Source organism: Triticum urartu, chromosome 6A (genome assembly GCF_056163025.1).
Source record: "Triticum urartu cultivar PI428250 chromosome 6A, HENAU_Tu73, whole genome shotgun sequence".
NCBI lineage: Eukaryota > Viridiplantae > Streptophyta > Magnoliopsida > Poales > Poaceae > Triticum > Triticum urartu.
The window spans coordinates 164,585,011-164,605,921 of NC_141878.1; the positions used below are offsets into that span (position 1 = coordinate 164,585,011).

At 51.3% G+C, this 20,911-nt stretch overlaps 2 protein-coding genes across 2 annotated transcripts; one reads left to right on the forward strand and one right to left on the reverse strand.

The window, feature by feature from the left end:
- Positions 1-7,751: 7,751 nt before the first annotated feature.
- LOC125512149 (fumarylacetoacetase) lies at positions 7,752-12,100 on the forward strand. Its single transcript, XM_048677226.2, has 14 exons — positions 7,752-8,063; positions 8,293-8,371; positions 8,721-8,779; positions 8,902-9,026; positions 9,553-9,627; positions 9,966-10,041; positions 10,274-10,373; positions 10,454-10,513; positions 10,762-10,832; positions 10,927-10,989; positions 11,081-11,145; positions 11,415-11,511; positions 11,604-11,729; positions 11,830-12,100. Exons 1-14 carry the CDS (start codon positions 7,839-7,841, stop codon positions 11,890-11,892), a joined length of 1,284 nt encoding a protein of 427 aa, XP_048533183.1. The 5' UTR covers positions 7,752-7,838; the 3' UTR covers positions 11,893-12,100.
- A 199-nt stretch (positions 12,101-12,299) lies between these two features.
- Positions 12,300-13,880, reverse strand: LOC125512150 (exopolygalacturonase-like). The gene is made up of 2 exons (XM_048677227.2): positions 13,317-13,880; positions 12,300-13,237 (listed from the first exon to the last, which is right to left on the reverse strand). Exons 1-2 carry the CDS (start codon positions 13,815-13,817, stop codon positions 12,488-12,490), a joined length of 1,251 nt encoding a protein of 416 aa, XP_048533184.1. The 5' UTR covers positions 13,818-13,880; the 3' UTR covers positions 12,300-12,487.
- Between the last annotated feature and the right edge of the window lie 7,031 nt (positions 13,881-20,911).

Consider the following 20,911-nt stretch of genomic DNA (forward strand, 5'->3'; position numbering starts at 1 on the left):
GCTGGCCTTGAGTGGGTCGTGAGGTTGTTGGTGCACCTTTCTCCTGAGGCAAGCCCCTAGGGGCTCGCGGCCCTGCGCCTCCTGAGGATCCTGCAGATCTGTCCGAGAGAGCCACGCCAGGAGCGCCCTGCAGACCGCGACAGGATGTGTACGCGGCAATCTTGCGGCACATACGCTCTTGCCCCGAGGGGGTCCTGCCGAGGTCGCCCGGACATGCCTAGAGTGACCGGCCATCCGTCTCCCGAGCCGGAGGGTTGGGGGCATGTAACGCCCTCGATGCGGCTATAGCTCCCACGTGTCGAGGCACGACTTAGAGACATAACCGCATTGAAAGCAATGTCGCAAGTCAGGCAATCATTACAACATCCCATGTAATACATAATAAAAGGGGGAGATAACATAGTTGGCTTACACTCGCCACGTCACATCAGAGTACATAAATAACATCCATCAAACAAACACTCATGGCCCGACTACGGCGCCAAAATAGAAAAGAACCCAACATGCGACAAGGCCCTGAATCAATCCCCAACTAGGCACCACTACTGATCATCGGGAAAGGAAACATAATAACGCTGAGAGTCCTCGTCGAACTCCCACTTGAGCTCGTACTCGTCACCTGGAGCGGAATCACCTGGACCTGCATCTGGAATTAGTATCTGTGAGCCACAGGGACTCAGCAATCTCGCACCCTCGCGATCAAAACTATTTAAGCTTATAGGAATGGACAAGGCAAATATATGTGGAGCTGCAGCAAGCGACTAGCATATATGGTGGCTATCTTATACGCAAAAGAGAGCGAGAAGAGGGGGCAAGCGCGAGCGAGAATCTAGAAGAACAACCTGCGCAAGCATAACTCCAACACCGTGTCCACTTCCCGGACTCCGCCGAGAAGAGGCCATCACGGCAACACACACAGTTGATTCATTTTAATTAAGTTTAGTTAAAGTTTTCTACAACCGGACATTAACAAATTCCCATCTGCCCATAACCGCGGGCACGTCTTTCGAAAGTTCAATCCCTGCAGGGGAGTCCAAACTTAGCCCATGACAAGCTCTCACGGTCAACGAAGGAAAAGACCTCCTCCCAAGATGTTCCGATCAGACTCGGTATCTCGGTTACTCAAGACACTTCGACAGGTTAAAACAAGACCAGCAACACCGCCCGAATGTGCCGACAAATCCCGATAGGAGCTGCACATATCTCTTTCTCAGGGCACACTCAGACTGTCCTAGGTACGGGTAGGCCAGCCCAGAGTTGCCCCTGGTGGCCACCGGTAGCTGACAGGTGGACCAACACTCAGAGGAGCACTGGCCCGGGGGGGTTAAAATAAGATGACCCTTGAGTTTGCAGAACCCAAGGGAAAGAAAAGGCTAGGTGGCAAATGGTAAAACCAAGGTTGGGCATTGCTAGACAAGCTTTAATCAAGGCGAAATATCAAGGGGTTCCCATTATAACCCAACCGCGTAAGGAACGCAAAATCCGGGAACATAACACCGATATGACGGAAACTAGGGCGGCAAGAGTGGAACAACACTAGGCGAGAGGCCGAGCCTTCCACCCTTTACCAAGTGTATAGATGCATTAAGATAACATAGCAATATAGTGATATCCCAACAAGTAAATAAATGTTCCAACAAGGAACGGCCTCCAATCTTCACCTGCAACTAGCAACGCTATAAGAGGGGCTGAGCAAAGCGGTAACATAGCCAATCAACGGTTTGCTAGGACATGGTGGGTTAGAGGTTCAACATGGCAATTGGGAGGCTGACAAGCAAAAGGTAGGCATCGTAGCATTGGCATAGCAAGAGCGAGCAAACTAGCATAGCAAAGATAGTAGTGATTTCGAGGGTATGATCATCTTGCTTGCACAGTTGTCAGAGTTGACTGGATCCTCACAAGCAAACTCAACGGGCTCCTCGGTAGCGAACTCGTCTCCCGGCTCTACCCAACAAGACAAACAAGCAACAAGGATACAATCAACCACGTGCAAGACCAAGCAATATGATGAAATGATGATATGCTATGCGGGATGCGATGCGGGATGCAAAATGCAAGATATGACAGGAAAAGCATGAACCTGGCCTCATCTTGGAATTCCAAGGGTGTCACTGGATAGAGGGGATGAAATCGCTTGAAAACGATATAAAGATCATTGGAATCGGAGTTACGGTTTGGAAATGGCCAGCGTTTTAAGATATGACACCGGTCTGCGATTTATAGCAAGTAGGCATCTAAATGCAACGAAATGAACATGCTACAGCCACCAAACATGATAACAAAACACATGGCAGGGATGCACACAAGATGCTTAACAAAAGACTAGCACTGAGCCACGGACAATTCATCCATTATGAGGTTCAAACAAGCATGGCAAAAACGCAAATGCAAAACAGATTCCAGACTTAGTGAAATTAACACTAGTCTGAAATTTCAGATCACGATGCTCTCTTCGGAGCAGCAAAACAACATGATAAATGACCTGAATATGACAAGTAAGAACATGGCATGGAGCTATTCAACAAGCTTAACAAAAGTCCCAAAGTGACCTGGGGCCAAAAGAGATCACAAAATATATTAACGGGCACACAAACATAGCTAAAACACAATCAGTTTTCAGACTTAGTGAAAACTGAGACATGCTGAAATATAACTCACGAAGGCATGTAAACGAGCTCGATGCACTCACCACGGTGCAAGTCATGGCAAGGCAAGCATACATCCATTAAGAAGGCACAAAATACAAGCTAGGCATGGCAGGAACAATGGCATAGCATGCACGGATCAACTACAACAACGCCGGCAAAATCGCAAACGAGTTGACGATCTGCCCAGATTCACCACGAAGCAAAAGTAGAGCTCGATTGAGTCAACCTAGAGCACTCCACATATGTAAACAAAGACATGAATGGATAGAGCATAACATAAACATCAAAACTCCTTTACTGATCATCCTCAAAAGAGGCACGGATCACTAGGAAACAAGCTGGACATATAGCATCATGAACTAAAATATCCCAGACTTAGTGAAAATCACTAAGTCCCTGAAATCAGCAATCTCAGGTACCTCTCTTCGCAAGCTTGCACAAGACAACACACACATCCTAAAAATGCATGGGTGACACCTCTGGAAAGAAGACAAAATGCTTAACAATTCATCCCAAAGGGGCACAGGCATATTATGCACGAATTAAACATGGCAAAAATGACAAAAGTGCATGATGAGCTAACGGATCTGCAATTTAACTCACGAAGCCTCCTTCTAACAGCATTTTGGGAAACAAGATGACCTCAAATGCAAATGATGCAATGGAATGAAATGATGTACATGTCGAAACGAAGATTTTGATATATCATACGCCCAAAACGGAGCTACGGTTGCAAAGTTACGGGCAGTCAAAGTAGGCATAAAAATTAGGGTTCGGGGATGAAAAGTCAACCGAGGAGGAGATATTTCCAGATCCGATCTGCACGCGGTTCGAGGAATCGCCGGGGAGCACTGTAGATGGCCGGACTTGGCGCCGGAGTTGAAGAAGAAGAAGCCGGGGCGGAGGCGGGCGGCGGGGGCGGCGTCCCACGGCGGCGCGGAGTGGAGGCGGCGAGGCCCGGCGCGGTGGCGCCGGCCGGCGACGGCGGCACGTGGCGGCGGCGATGGTGGTGCGTGGCGGCGGGCTGCCGGCGGCGGGGCACGGCGACGGAGGCGGCGGAGGTGGGGCGCGGGCGACGCGGGCCTCGGGCTCCCCGCGGCCTGTCGGTGGCGGCGGCGGCGGCGCCACGTGGCGAGCGCGGGTTGGGCGAGGAGCGCGGCGGCGGACGCGTCCGGCTGGGGGCGGACGTGTCCGTCGGTGCGGGGAGGTTTTTTTTTTGGAGGAGGACGGGGAGAAATCTGAGATTTGGAATGGGGGGTGTATATATATAGGCATAAGTAGAGCTAGGAGAGTCCAAATGAGGTGCGGTTTTCGGCCACGCGATCGTGATCGAACGCTCTAGGATATGGAGCAGAGTTTGGTGGGTTTTGGGCCAAATTGGAGGGGTGTTGGGCTGCAATACACACGAGGCTTTTTTGGTCCCTCGGTTAACCGTTGGAGTATCAAACGAAGTCCAAATGATACGAAACTTGACAGGCGGTCTACCGGTAGTAAACCAAGGCCGCATGGCAAGTCTCGGTCCAATCCGGAAATGTTTAATCCCCACACACGAAAGAAAGCTAGAAAAGGCCACCGGAGGAGAACGAAGCGCCGGAATGCAAAACGGACAAAGGGGAAAATGCTTGAATGCATGAGATGAACACGAATGCAAATGCAATGCACATGATGACATGATATGAGATGCATGAAAACGAAAACAACACACGGAGACAAAATCCGAACCCGAGGAAATAAATATAACTTAATGCCGGAAACGGCAAGAGTTGGATACAAATTGGGAAAGTTATATCTGGGGCGTTACAGGGCACGAGCCCCGAAAACAATGCACCCAACCAAAATATGATAAAATCAACAGAGACCAAAGAAAACTCCCCCTATACTTGGAAACAAAAAAGGACTTCAAGCTCAATCCAAAAGGGCGGCGAATCAAGTTACAGAAAAGTGAAGGAAAGCAAAAGGCTGCGTCCGGCACCTAGCTAGTCTTCTTGTCTTCCACCAGCGCGGAGCTAAGTGCTTTCACTGGCTGTGAGCATAGTCATTGGGGGAACAGTGTCGACGGCCAGCATAGAGCATGGTGCTTTCACTAGGACGTGGGCGGGAGCCCCCGAGGCACGAGGGCAGCACTCCGGAGACTCCGGGGCGTGTACATCCCCACTCATTATTACGTGAGAGTGTCACGAGTGGAGACCTTCACAGGCGTGAGCCTTGCTTCATATCGCCAGACGAGGGCCCCGCCCTGCACCACCCTCGACCATCGTTGGGGCGTCCGGAAACCAGGACGAGGCCAAGGGGCAAAGGGGATGCTGGCGGTGCCCTCGGCGACCATGAGCCCTCTGCTGGGGAGGGAAGGCCTCGCCGGCGCCTCCCCCGACAGAGGACCTACCTCCGTGCAGCGCCTTGCTCCGCGCGACGCGGGGGAGGCCCCTTCTCCAGGCCCCTCCCGTGCAGCCCCCAGTGCGCCACCCCCATCGGGGGCGGTGCCACCACCTTGGTGTCTGTGGCCGCGGCCTGGTTCACCTGCAGCTAATGGTTAGCGTAAACTTGCTCCTAAGATATTGGCTGCACCTCGCCATCATCGTCGCCGAAGGGGTCGGCGAAGCCTCCGGGAGACACGTGGAAGGGCCCGGTCTCGTGCGCTCCGCCTTCCCATCCTGGTTCAGGGAATGAGTTGGGGCCTTCTCCTGGTGCATACTCCAGGTTCATCATGTGGGGGACGTAGGCGTCCTCAGTCGCCTCGCCAGGGTCATCGCCTGGATGTCCCGCTCCTTGAGCCACGAGCCGGGGTGCCTGGCCCCGGTGGCCGCTAGGTGGCATCCCGACACATTCTCGTGGCAGACCGCCAGCACTTGTCCCTCCTGGTGGTGGCGCTATCGAGGGAGGACGGCCTGCACTAAGGCCTAAGTTGGTGTCGTCGGGTCCCCCTGGCGCCCAGAGGGTGCGCGAGCTCGTCGGGGTCTTGCGCATGCTTCTGCCACAACCTAAGGCATGGTCAAGGAGCAGAAGGGCGGCGTACCTCTGCAGGCAGCGTCTAACAGTTCGGCGACACGCTCCAGCAGTGCACGGCGACCGCTCTCCGCCAGCCTGCACCGCAGCAGCTCCCGCACCACGATGAGCACGACTCGCATGTTCACCTGCTCCCGTCGGGTGTGCGGTGCCGTTGCTGCAGCATAGCCCGAAGATCGCGTGGCGGCACGTGTGCGCCTCGGTGTTCGGTGGTGTGCGGGACACCTGGAGTGCGGAGTTGAGGTCTTCTTGGGTGGTCGGCGGCGCCCGGGTAGGCCAGGCAGTCCAGCGGTCGGTGTCGGTGTGGGTCCTCGGATCATCAGACATCGTAGCCACGAGCGATGGAAGGTCGACCAGTGGAAGAGAAAACTTTGGCGTATCCCCTACCTGGCGCGCTAAATGTTGGATTGCAGGTTCCGGCTAACCCTTAAGGTTTGAACTCCGGGGTGCGCATGAAGAACACTCTCTCCCTAGTTCGCTCGCTCAACGATCTCACGGCCTAGCTCAACAAACCCAAGGGACAAGAGACATGAGGGTTTATACTGGTTCGGGCCACCTTGCGGTGTAATACCCTACTCCAGTATGGTGTTGGTGGATTGCCTCGCGGGCCAAGGATGAACTAGTACAATGGATGAACAGCCTCAGGAGGAGAGTTGTTCTTGAGCTCAGTGAGCTGTGGATGTGAGGATGGAATGGATCCGATCCCCCCTCAGTCCCCCTACCTACGGTGTTGGCTAGTCCTATTTATAGTGGCCTTGGTCCTCTTCCCAAATACAAGGCGGGAAGGGATCCCACAACGGCCAAATTTGAAGGGGGGCAACTAGTACAAGCTATCATGAGAAAAGGTGGTCTTCTCCTGCCAAAGTCTCTGGTGGTGACGCTGATGTGGGCTCTGTGGTGACCTCCATCCTGCCGTCTTGATGGTCTTGGTCTCGTTGCACCGATATGTAAACATTTGCCTGATGCCTCGGGACTTCTCGCCTGCGCCTGCCTCTTTAGCACAAAAGAGGAAACTGGCACACTGCGTCCGCTGGCGTCCGCCTGGCCTTGGTCGTCACGGCTCACGTCACGTGAACCTCGCGAGGTGCCCCTTGCATAGAGATCTCCGCTCCTCGGGAGCCAGCCTAGTAAGGCTGCCCCCAGGGAGGCCTTGGCATCGTCCGCCTCGTGAGGCTTGGCCCCTCGCGAGGGTCTTGAGCTGTTGCTGCTGAAGATGGGTCGTACCAGGCCGTTGGTGAGCCACGCTCAAGCCCACAGATAAGCAAGTTTGGGCAATCCCCGGCCCAGAACGCCGACAGGTAGTATTGGAGTTCTTCTCGGGTTAGGCTCAATACGTTTTTCAAGAGGCATGGGACTGTTGCTAGCGGAGGCGGTCTGACGATGGACTAAGGGAGGCGGCATCAGGATGGTGGAGAGGCGCTCCAGTGTGTGGCGGAGGACCTGGTGGCGACCGAAGGCTGGATGCACACGTCCTGTAGGAGGGAGGTCTGCATCTGCACCTTTGAATGTTTGAATTCACGTGAAAGCATAAATCCACCTTACCAAGCTAGCCTCGGACCAAACTGTGAGGAAAACCATATTGACAGCTAGATCAACTTAATACTACACATTAAATTTGGTAGTGCGATGTACCGTAAAAAGCTGTCCATTTTTTAAGTAACAGATCGATAAAAGTCATGACTAAAATGCAATATGAGATCCATAAATTAATGACACACTGTTTTAAAACGGGCTTCAAAATTTATGCAGGCCGAGATCAATATACCACGATTCGTGAGATCCTGTTTGCAGACTGCAAACACCTTCAAACAAATATGACAACTCTACTAAGAGACAGGCAACATCGATATCACGGCATGTAGACGATCGGTGTCTTTATCTGTGTTTATTTAAGTATATTTAACCAAACGAACCATACATGCTCTTTGTATATCTATCCGTAACTATATCTGTTTTTTTCTGTATAAGATGGATTACAAGTTTACAACTACTTTCTGTAGAATGCATACCTAACACGAGAAGGACACGTCAGCGGAATGCGGCCCACGCCAATACGGCCGGCCGGCCCCGTCACCTATTTATACGGTCCCCATCTCTCCCACCCGATATCCCCTACGGCTTTTAGTGCGCCGTTCGAGCAAACAACCACAAAGCACACGACGCGCGCAGAGCAAGTCGGAGTCGGCAATGGCGGAGGGGAAGCCGCTGCTGCGGTCGTTCGTGGAGGTGCCGAGGGACTCGCACTTCCCCATCCAGAACCTCCCCTTCGGGGTCTTCCGCAGGAGGGGCCAGCCCGAGGGCCCGCCGCGCCCGGCGACGGCCATCGGGGACTTCGCGCTCGACCTCGCCGCCGTCTCCGCCGCCGGCCTCTTCGACGGGCCCCTCCTCTCCGCCTCCCCATGCTTCCACCAGGTACTCTGCCTGCCCATCTACCTGCTCCCCGTCATCTGCCTGAGATTGCTACTGATCTGATGCTTAGAGTAGAGCGAGCATAATTTTTGTAGTCCAACTGATTACCGGCGCAGCGATTGAATGCTTGGGGAATTAATCGAGTTGCCGAAGTTGTAGTAGTGACTAGCACTTTTTGATAATTGTAGTTGGTGATTTTATTCGGTGCTTAATTACTGCTGTGCGCGCGCAGGAAACGCTCAACATGTTCTTGGGGTTGGGCCGACCGGCGTGGAAGGAGGCGCGCGCCACGCTCCAGAAAATCCTCTCAGGTTCTCTTTGTTCCTCTTAGCTAACTTGGGTTGTGCTACTCCTTGATTTTACTTTGTTATTACTGTTCCATGGTAAGCATGGGCACGGCGTTGTGGGGAATAAGAGTCGTGATGCCAAGCTATTCAGCCCATAGTGATGTTTATCGTGTTTAATTATGCTGCTGATGTAATGTAGTAGTATGCCTTGTGAGCAAGCGCAAGTTTCAAACAGTTTTTCAGTATTAGTTCTAATTTGGTCATGGTTTGGTTTTTGTTGATTATAGTCATCTGGTTTATCATGGCGCGAAGTAAAGTGCAAAGACGCTGAAGGAAATCTTTCCTAAAAAATTATTTCCTTGTTTCACTGTAGCTGATGAGCCGGTGCTGCGTGACAACGAGGCCTTGAGGAAGAACTGCCTTGTGCCAATGGTGAGCTTGACAGCCATCTGCCTCCCACCTTTTTTCTGGAGAAGCAAAGGAATATTTTATTTTTTGAATAAGAAACAAAGGAATATTGATGAAATTGCTGATGTTATGTTTCAACCTTGTAGAGTGATGTAGAGATGCTTCTTCCTATCACGGTAGGAGACTACACGGATTTCTTTTGTTCTGTGCACCACGCAAGGAACTGTGGATTCATCTTCCGTGGACCACAGACTCCAGTCAATCCGAATTGGTAATGTATTCTCTTTGACCATGCCCTGTCTCGATACAACTCGACGTTATGATCAAGTATGTCAAACAACTTAAGCTTAGGGATAGAATGCGCGTGAACTGTGTGCTTTTATGTTCTCCAGAAAATAAAAACTGTGCTTCTATGGACAATGCACTTGGTGCAATCTGATCCCAAAACATCTACTCCCTCCGTCCCATAATATAAGAATGGCTAATAAGAAGATTAGAGCCTGGCTAATAAGAAGATTCTTCATGATCCCAAAACATCTTCCGTGGAGTAAATTAGAGCCTGGCTAATAAGAAGATTCTTTTTTATGGTCATATGGCTATGTTTTTGCTTAAAGCTAAGCATACACAATACATTTTTTGTAATACTCATTTGCTCAAATTTCATTGGTTACAGATTTATAAAATTTGTGAAGTTGTGCTGCATGCTGTTCAGTCGTTTCTTAGCACACTTGTGCTCTAATAATACACAGGTATTCTTAATTCTGTCACTAACTGCAATATATTTTTGTTTCACTCAGGTTTCACTTACCAGTTGGTTACCATGGACGGGCATCATCTGTAATCATATCTGGAACAGACATTATTCGACCCAGGTACACATCCCAAAAGTTTTACATAGTTGTTTATGTAGTGTCCTGTCTGATTTAGTAGTAACCATTAGCCGTTTTCCAATTTCATTCACTTTCTGAAGTGCCTAATAGCCTGCCCCTTTGTCAAATTCACTATACTGTGCACTTTTTTGTTGCATTCGAACCTTCTGTCTCATGCTATAAATAGTATAACTTGATTATATATGTGTGTGTGTGTGTGTGTGTGTGTGTGTGTGTGTGTGTGTGTGTGTGTGTGTTACACTGGAACCTCTATGACTTTTTTCTGTTCACTATCATTCACTTGATATCTTGATAATATTATCTTTGTCTGTTCTTGCTAGAGGACAAGGTCATCCAACAGGAAGCGCTCAACCTTATTTCGGTCCTTCTCAAAAGCTTGATTTTGAACTTGAGATGGTTAGCTTCTTACATATACCTCTTAAATGTAGTGCTTGATATTCTTGTGGTTATTGTCGACACATCTTCTCTAATTAACCAAATACTCTCTCCGTTCCTAAATATATGACCTTTTGGTAGTTCAAATTGAACTACCAAAACGTCATATATTTAGGAACGGAGGAAGTAATTAGTTTGCATTCATATCAAATTAACCTTGATTCACTAATGTCGTAACACTTGTTGCTTTCAGGCTGCCATTGTTGGACCAGGGAATGAACTGGGCAAACCTATTGATATTGCTGACGCTGAGGATCATATATTTGGCTTAGTGGTAATGAATGATTGGAGTGGTAAGTATCCTTTTCAATGTTACTTGTTCTAAATTGTTTGCCCACTGTGTCTGTTCTGACTTCTGTATACTATATTGCAGCCAGAGATATTCAAGCCTGGGAGACCATACCTCTTGGACCTTTCCTTGGCAAAAGCTTCAGTAAGACACCTGATATCATCAGTATTAATGTTTTTAGGATAAGCTTTGAATCACGTATTGTACAAAAGTTGAAATGCTGCATGTGTAATGTTAGTTTTCTACTGGGGTTCGTTTCTAGTTCAATTCTTCTCTTATTTCAGAGTTCTGCATCTCTTGCTATATGCAATCTTCTGCAGTGCTTCATGAAGAAGTACACTTTTCCCTAAATAACAGTCTCCCTTCCATTTTGTAAAATTTAATTTCTCTAGGTACATCTGTATCACCTTGGATTGTGACCCTGGATGCCCTGAAGCCTTTTGCCTGTGAGGCTCCTAAGCAGGTAAGCAATTTTTATTTTGTTATTACTAGTGCTATTTCTTTTGCTAATGAGCATTTTGCTCTCCTGTGAAGAACTAATTTGTTTTGTGTTACAGGAACCCGAACCTTTGCCTTACTTAGCTGAAAAGAATCATATAAACTATGACATTCCTCTTGAAGTACGATCTTGTCACATTATTGCCTTGTTGTTTTGTTTTTGCCGTTTCTTGTTGAAGTCAATCTGATTATTGCATTTTTTTTCTGTGCAAGGCTTGGATTAAGCCCAAAGAGCAAAGTGAAGCATCAGTTGTCACAAAGACCAATTTCAAACATATGTAAGCACTCTGTTTACATGACTTTTTCCATCAATCTTCTTTGTACTACGTTTTAATTAGAGGCATAATTCAATCCATGGTGCATGCGTATTTTATTTCTTATTCAATCTGCTGGTTTTCTCCGTGTGTATATTCATAGTGTTTCCATTGGTTTTGTTACCAAATTCTCATTCCATTTAGTACTAGTAAATTAATGTGTTAAAATATGCCCAAAGTGCCCTTTTACCTCGGTGTGTAACCCATGCATACTCCTGTAAACTATTTTGCAGGTACTGGACTGTGACGCAGCAACTAGCACACCACACCGTGAATGGATGCAATCTGAGACCAGGGGACATGTTTGCGACTGGCACCCTCAGTGGACCTGTATGGAGTTAACCATTGCAAATATGAGTTACAAACATGCCAATCTGCAAATTACAGTACACATCGACACTGAACGACTCGCCTTGTTTCAGGAACCAGACTCTCTGGGATGTTTGCTGGAGATAACGTGGAACGGGCAGAAGGAGATATCAGTTGGGAATTCGATCCGCAAGTTCCTCCAAGATGGGGACGAAGTCATCTTGACAGGCTGTTGCAAGGTTCAGTGAACTGTCCTTTTTCTTTTCTTTTCCATCAGACATTATCGGTCTTGAAAATTTCGAAGATGATATGATGTGTGGATGTCATCTGTTTCTTCAGGGCGAGGACTACAACGTTGGATTCGGAACCTGCACGGGGAAGATTCTGCCGTCGCTTCCATGAGCCAAGATGGAGGATGGTCTTCAGTTCTTGGAACAAAGCAGGCACTGTGTTTAGCAAGCTGCCATGTATCTTGAAGGGCTCAGCAGTGGTGGTAAATAGTACTAGTAGCAATAAAATTGGGATGAATTCCCCCTAGTGGTGTGATAACATGATTACTTTTAGCCGCATTTCCTCGATGATATCGTTATTCTACCATATCGTTATTCTACCGTGCGTCATTTCGTTTTCTTCCTTCTTCTCCCCTGCAACACCGCAGGAGGATGCGATGTTGCGATTGTTCCGAAGTTTGTTTTGTTGGGTTTCGGCTGAGCAAGAGCAACGCAGACGCTAGGTAGATTGTGGTGGGTGCATGGTAGCTAACTATCACCAGGGCCATGCCATCACGTAGTTAACATGCTTGAGCCAAATTCTTAAGAAAAAACAGACACTTGCTATCATTAACAAGTAAACTGTCAGCTGCTTACACCAGTTGATTTAAGTAAAACTGAAAACAAACGTATGATAATAGGAAGCGAAAAAGAAAGAAACAAAATTAATCAAATCAAATTAACAAAAGAAAGAATGAATCCGGGTGGGCGGGCGTGCGTGGCTTGAGTCAGAGGCATGCGAGCTCCTTGACGACGTTGACGGACTTGCCGACGGCGTTCTTGCAGACGGCCATGGTCTTGTTGTTGGTGCCGGTGTACTTGAGGTTGACGTTGACGAGCTGGAGGCCCTGGCAGGGCACGTTGTTGACGCAGTTGAGCGTGACGGCCTCCGGCGTCGCCGACGTCCCGACGATGTTCTTGAAGACGATGTCGGCGACGACCACCTTGGAGGCGCCGGGGGCCTTGGCGCAGATGTTGTTGGGGCAGTACTTCTGGTCGATGACGATGGGGTAGGAGACGTTGTCCATCCTCACGTCGTCGTACACGAAGCGGGTGGCCCGGAGCGCCGACTTGGAGTCCTCGTACGACTTGATCCGGAGCCCGTTGGTGGCGCCCTTGATGGTGCAGTTGGTCACCTGGATGTCCTCCACGTCCTTCTCGTCCTTGTACCGCCCCAGGCTGCCCACGCTGATCCCGTGGCCGGGGCCGCACCGGGAGCCGTGGATCTTGACGTGCTTGGTGCCGGGCCCGATGGAGATGCAGTCGTCGCCGACGCCGATGTTGGTCGCCTTGATGGTCACGTCCTCCGAGTCGCCCATGTGGATGCCGTCCGTGTTGGGGCTGTTCCCCGGCGCCGTGATCTCCACGTTCTCCACCAGCACCGACTTGCAGTTGAAGAGGTTGAGGTGGAAGAACTTTGCGTTCTTGAGCGTGATGCCACGGATCGTCGCGTTGTTCACGTAGTCCAGCACCAGGCTCTGCATGCACGCATGCATGCACCTCCGTCCGTCAGCGAAGTTCTGGTTAATGTCAATGCAAGAGAAGTAGAGAGCGTACGTTGGGGAGGATCTTGCAGTCGTAGTGCTTGCTGCACTGGTTCTTCTCCCACACGAGGGGGCCCTGGCCGTCGATGATGCCGTGGCCGTTGATGGCGAAGTTGTCCACGCGCATCACCTCGATCCAGTTCTTCTTGTAGGCGGTGAGGTCGCCGGTGCCCAGGAGGTTGCCGTCCAGCCGGATGATGATGGAGGAGGTGCAGGGGCCCGACAGCTCCAGTGCGCCCACCAGGAAGTTGCCCGGCGGGATCACGATCTTCTGCGTCCCCGTCGCCCCGCACGCGTTCTTCCACGCCTTCATCACCGCCTGCGTCGCGTCCGTCTTTCCGTCGCCCTTGGCCCCCAGCATCACGATGTCCAGGGGGCCCGCCGGCACCGACGGCGGCCCGCCGGCGGCCGGCCTCGGCTGGTACGGCGCCACGGCTGCCCACGCCGTGCTCCCGAGCAGCGCCAGCGCCACCGCCAGGGCGGTGGCGGCATTGCTTCTTCCCGCCGTCACCATCTTGATAGTGGCTGCGTGCCTTGGTCTCTGGCTGGGTATGGTGAGGCGAGAGGTGGACGGCGACGCTGGCCGCTTATATGCGGCGGAGGCGCGCTATGTTTAGCTACTCGGCAGTGCGTTTCGACGCTGGTCTTTGGCGCCAACGGACGCATGGCGTTGGCGGGGCCGCTCCCGACGATCGAGCGCGGCTGTCCGCTCCGTTTCCCCGATGTCGTCTCGTCTCCGTCTGACGGATTCCTCGCGCCATCGCACGCGTGTCCCCATCGCTATAGGTGCGGTGCGGTGAGGGAGGCAGGGTGGAAAACAGGTGGGGCTTGTTTGGTCGTAGGCACGAGTGGCGCCTCCCGGACTCCTGGTTGACTCTAAAACATGCGGCAAAAGCAGATACCATATCCAGTGCTAAGTGCTAACGTGGAAATAAAACGGTCAAATACTATCCTGAATGCTGCCAAATCATATTCATTACTGTACGAATAGGGTCTGTCTGGGGCAAAACCGTTTGATGTCGTCTTGGCCGTCAACGGCCGGACCCCTAAACCACTCGCATCCGTTCGAACGAGCGGTCTGGACCCAATTTATTATCCAATGTGGTACCCCATAAATCAGAGGGGCTTTGCGGGTGTCCGTACCGCTGTCACGCACGCGTCAGACACCCTGGCCCACTCGAAAACCTCTCCCGTGTCAGCACCCTCTCTCGCGCGAAGCAGTTGCCACACATTCATGCTGTTCAGCCTCACTCCAAAGCGCCGGCGTCGCATTCATGACGACATTTAAACAGGCGCGCCGCTTCCCGGTCTCCGTGGCCGTTCAAAGCCGGAGCAACGAGATTGGGCGGGACGGGATGGGACGGGACATATATCAACCACATTTCAAACGGGCTGCCCGACCGTTCGTCTTTCAGCATTAAACAGGCGTGCCAGCCGAGAAACCCACTTGAGCATCCTCATTCAAACACCCATCGCTTGGGCTGACCGGTGCCTGTTGTTTATACCTGACCACGCCGGCACGATCCGCACCACACCACCTCTGCTCCTGCTCCTCCTCACTACACCACCTTCACCATGACAGCGAGCTCTAGCACGTTGTGGCTAGCCTCACGACGGAGCAAAATCACGAAATAGTCGCCCTTGCGGTCGGCTAGCAGGGCCGCTGTGTGCAGCGGATAGAGGTTGGCATGTCGGGGAGCTCGCCGAAGGTCTCAGACGATGACCCGACGATGGAGGAGGCCTTCGACGATGAGCCGGAGCCCCTGCCGCGCCGGTCCATGCCGACTTCGCCATGGAGAAGGCGCAGACGCACTTCAACGCCGTTATGGGGAAGGTGGAGCCAGTGCCAGCGTTCCGGCAGGCGCAGGAGGAGCAGTGCTACAACCTCAACCTCCTCGCACATCACCGGCTGGCGGAGGGCCAGATCTATGATGAGTTCACGAGCGAGGAGGCCATGACAGCCATGGTGGCGGAAAACCCGAACTTCGTGAGGAACAGCGAGCGCTCTACAAGGTCGCGTGCAACGCTCGCGCGACGGCCACAACCATGGACGCAGGCAACTATGCGTCATTCACGCCGCCTGAGGGAGTCCTGGATTAGGGGGTGTCCGGATAGCCGGACTATACCTTCAGCCGGACTCCTGGACTATGAAGATACAAGATTGAAGACTTCGTCCCGTGTCCAAAAGGGACTTTCCTTGGCGTGGAAGGCAAGGTTGGCGATACGGATATGTAGATCTCCTACCATTGTAACCGACTCTATGTAACCCTAGCCCCCTCCGGTGTCTATATAAACCGGAGGGTTTAGTCCGTAGGAACAACAACAATCATACCATAGGCTAGCTTCTAGGGTTTAGCCTCCTTGATCTCGTGGTAGATCTACTCTTGTACTACCCATATCATCAATATTAATCAAGCAGGAGTAGGGTTTTACCTCCATCGAGAGGGCCCGAACCTGGGTAAAAACATCGTGTCCCTTGTCTCCTATTACCATCCGCCTAGATGCACAGTTCGGGACCCCCTACCCGAGATCCGCCGGTTTTGACACCGACATTGGTGCTTTCATTGAGAGTTCCTCTGTGTCGTTACTTTTGGGCCCGATGGCTCCTCCGATCATCAACAACGACGCTGTCCAGGGTGAGACTTTTCTCCCCGAACAGATCTTCGTATCCGGCGGCTTCGCACTACGGGTCAATTCGCTTGACCATCTGGAGCAGATCGAAAGCTACGCCCCTGGCCATCAGGTCAGATTTGGAAGCTTAAACTACACGGCGAACGACCGCGAAGACTTGATCTTCGACGGATCTGAGCCACAACCAAACGCGCCGCACTGTTACGATGGGCATGATCTAGCTCTGCCGTCGAACAGTGCCCTGGAGGCCGCACCTGTGTCCGCTCCGACCCTTAGTTCGGAGCCGACCACACCGATCGAGGATTGGTGGTTAGACACCGCCTCGGGGGCTGCAATCTCTACGGCGATCAGGCCGAACACCAGCCTTTTCCTCTGCGATGCCCGTGACTCCAAGGTGCCGGACTCCTCTCCGGACTCCGAGCCTTCCGCGCCCCTGCCAATCGAATCCGAGGGGGCGCCGATCATGGAATTCACCGCCGCGGATATCTTTCAACACTCGCCCTTCGGCGACATTGTGAATTCACTCAGGTCTCTCTCTTTGTCAGGAGAGTCCTGGCCGGACTACGACTGGCAGGATTGGGATGCGGACGACGAAGAAATTCGATGCCCACCCACCACCCACTTCGTAGCCACTGTCGATAATTTAAACGACGTGCTCAACTTTGACTCCGAAGACACCAACGGTATGGACGACGATGTAGGAGATGAACATAAACCAACGCCTATAGGGCACTGGACAACCACCTCATCTCATGATGTATACATGGTGGACACACCTAAAGGAAGCGACGACGAGGAACACAGGGATGCAACAAGGGATCGTTCCCCCGAAAAGCAATCAAAGCGGCGACGTAAGCGCCGCTTCAAACCCCGCCTTGACAGAGATAGCAGCCATACAGACCCAGACGTAGAGCAGGACGAGCCGGCGGACGAAGAACATGCCTTCGAGCAAACATCCGAACAGGGCAACCTGGATAAACAAACCGAACAACCCGTCCCCGGCGAAAACAGCATTCCGGACGACCTTACGCCGGACAAGCTCATGGAGCAAAATAATCTCCACAAAAGGCTCGTTGCCACTGCGCGTAGCCTGAAAAAGCAGAAGCGGAAGCTCAAAACTGCGGAAGATGCACTCAGAATCAGATGGAGCAAAGTACTCAACACCGCAGACAAATACGGCGGCAGTCGCCACACCAAAAGCTATCCAAAGCGAAAGCTACTGCCTGAATTTAACGAGGAGACCATAAAGCCCCCGCAATCAAAAAATAAGAAAGCCACCCGGTCGGATAGACGACCCCATGGCCAGCATAGAGCGGCAAGCGGCACCGCATACAAGCCGGCATGCGACCCATTCAAGGATTCGCATCAAAAAGATGGCCCAGCTAGATCTATCTATGGGCCAAGAAAGCAAGCTCTCGTAAGCTATGCAACACAACCAATATCCGAACATCACGGCACACCCAAATACAGGGGTGCCGCACACCCCCTATGTTTCACCGATGAGGTTCTGGACCATGAATTTCCAGCGGGATTCAAGCCCGTAAACATAGAGGCGTATGACGAAACAACAGACCCTGGAGTCTGGATTGAGGATTATATCCTCCACATACACATGGCAAGAGGAGATGACCTCCACGCCATAAAATACTTACCCCTCAAGCTTAAAGGGCCAGCTCGGCATTGGCTCAAAAGCCTTCCCGAAAACACCATTGGAAGTTGGGAAGAGCTCGAGGACGCTTTCCGGGCAAATTTTCAAGGGACCTATATCCGCCCTCCGGATGCAGATGATTTAAGTCACATAACCCAACAGCCCGGAGAGTCAGCCCGGAAATTCTGGAACCGATTCCTTACTAAAAAGAATCAGATAGTCGATTGTCCGGACGCCGAAGCCCTAGCAGCTTTTAAGAATAACGTTCAAGACGAATGGCTCGCCAGACACCTCGGCCAAGAAAAGCCAAGAACAATGGCCGCATTAACAAGCCTCATGACCCGCTTTTGCGCGGGAGAGGACAACTGGTTCGCATGATGTAGCACCAGCGACCCAAGTACATCTGAAGTTAGAGATGGAAACGGAAAACCCCGACGCACCAAGGACCAGCGCCGGAATAAGGGAAACAGCCCAAAGAGCACGACAGTCAACGCCGGATTCAAAAGCTCGCGGCAAAACCAGAAAAAGCCGCCCCTCCAGGATAACAGGGACGAGCTATCCAACCTAAAAAAAATCTTGGATAGGATATGTCAAATACACAGTACTCCCGGGAAGCCTGCAAACCATACCCACGGAGATTGTTGGGTTTTCAAGCAATCCGGCAAACTCAATGCCGAACACAAGGGGCTCGACACACCAAGGGAGGACGATGACGAACCCCACAAGCAGAGCACCAGGAAACAAAAGAATTTCCCACAAGAAGTCAAAACAGTAAACTCACTTCACGTGACAAAACAAGTGGCGCCCATAGAGATACGCGCCATACGGCCTATCCCAAAGGAGTCTCGCCAGTGATTGTTAAAACCGATCACCTTCGACCATCAGGATTACTCTAGAAGTATCTGGTACGCAGGCTGGACTGCCTTGGTATTAGATCCAATAATTGACGGACTCCACTTTACAAATGTCCTGATGGACGGCGGCAGTGGCCTAAACATGTTATATCAGGACACAATCCGCCGCATGGGGATAGACCCAACAAAAATTCGCCATGGCAACACCTCCTTTCAAGGAGTAACGCCAGGCCCGGTGGCCCACTACACGGGCTCTCTCCGGCTAGAAGTTATGTTCGGCTCCCCCGACAACTTCCGTCGCAAAAGGCTAACCTTCCATATCGCCCCATTTTCAAGCAGCTATCAAGCACTACTAGGACGCGAAGCTTTCGCCCGCTTTAATGCAATACCGCATTATGCGTCTCTTACGCTCAAGATGCCCGGTCCATGAGGCATCATCTCATTAAAGGGAAAACATTGAGTGCGCCTCCCGCGCAGAAGACTGTGCGGCTGCCTTGACAGCCCCACAAAAAAACGGCTTCACCAGCCAAAACATCTAAACAGGTCGTTAAGACCACGGACACGGCTAGACGAGTCCGACATAAACATATAATTGATAAAGGCATAATAGCCGTATACCCCTGTACTAGGGGCTCCGCACATATAAAACAAGAGACAATCAAGCTCAATTTTACCCATTTCAATTTACACTTCGTTTATTTAGTATAACTTTTGTTCGGCACGGCCCTTTTTCAACTAAGTTCCTCTCTTTTACAGATGAACACCGTGCTGCGCTCGTCCAGAATATGGCACGACGGAGACACAGGCGCAGACGTGCAGCAGGGACCGTTCCAAGGATTCTTTTCAGATTAAGACCTTGCGTAAACCTTTTTTACTGTCTCTTGTTGATACACATCCCCTGGTTTTTTGGTATAACCAAGGAGGAGGCTGGCGTCTTGGCATGTGGCCACGTCAGAAATTTGCCCGTACCTGGACACTAGGGGCTTATACCTAAGGGCGTTGACCCGCCCGACCTCATAAAGACCGAATACCTTAGGGAGTGTTCGGCGTCGCGAGTTTGGCCTTATATGCATCAGCTCCGAATCATGTCTTTGGTCAAATGTTGGGTTTGCCCGGCTCCTGTGTTTTGGTGCCTTATGTTCCGCTCTATCGGCTAAGGCGGCACCAGGAGAACTACTGCGATTGTGCCCCAGTTCGGCCAGGCGAGCACCTCAGTAGAGAAAGCCGAAAACTGACTGTCATGATATAGCGTGAGACTGGTCAACCACTCGATGACTTACCGGAATCTATAGGATTCCTCCACATTAACGAAGGGTCATTTTCCGGCCAGGCACATACACGCCCCGAATTCGGGCGAGCGCAGTCGCCACCAGGGGCTATCTAAGTAGCCTCACTGTCAAGCTCCTATGGCTAAGTGAAAGTGATAAAGCATTATAGTCTGATTGCCTAGTTCGCTGCGCTATCACCTCCTTTATAGGACCAAGACGTTGGATCAAGTGTGAAAATGCGCCTTCTGCGAACACCCCCACATTATTTGCGTGAGGGCTGAAGCCGACGACTACCATCTTTCAGATTATATATACATATATCTTAAACGACCGCACAAGAGGTGTTATAATACTTGCAGGCACAAGTATAAAAAACTTCTACAATTTATCAAAATATTGTTTTACAATAACATATGCTATTCGAACATAGCATCCTTCGAGCACTGCGTCTCTATTACACAAGCGCCTTGCAGAACTTCCTGAAAATAGTGCTCGGCAGGTACTCGGCTTCCGTCTGAATTTCGGGATGCAACAGCGGTGGTCTCCATCTCCGCCCAGTATGTCTTGACACGGACAAGAGCCATCTGCGCACCCTCTATGCACGCTGACCTCTTCATCGCATTAATATGCGACACCGCTCCAAGGAACTGCTGCACCAAGTTGAAATAACTTTTCGGCTCTGGTCTCTTCGGCCACAGATGACTCATGACACACTTCATGGCGAGTCCGGACAACCTATTCAGCTCGGCCCATTCGGCCAGACGATCGGCTACCGACAGTGGACGCTCTGGATTGTGGAACTGCGACCAAAAGAGCTTCTCCACTTCACGATCTTCTTGATCTCGAAAGTGTTCGGTCGCATCAGCAGCACTCGCTGCCAAATCCAGATAGGTGTCCGCCGTACTCCACAACCGGTCTAACGGAGCATGTTTAGGATCACAAAACTTCCTCCGCAGCATAAAGGGCTTTCCAGCCGTGATCTCTCCGGCCTGACGTAGCTCCTCCTTCATAGCTCTCATCGCAGAGCGAGCATCCTTGGCATCTGCAACGGCCTTCTCCAGGTCCGTCTGTTTCGCCCGGTCTTCTTTTTCAAGAAGCTTGCAACGGTCAGCAGCGCTCTTCAGCTTCACGGCCATCTCGGCCATTTCCTTCTTGCTTCGGCAGTGAGCAGCCTGTTCAGCTTTCAGCTCTTCAATTGCCTTTCCGG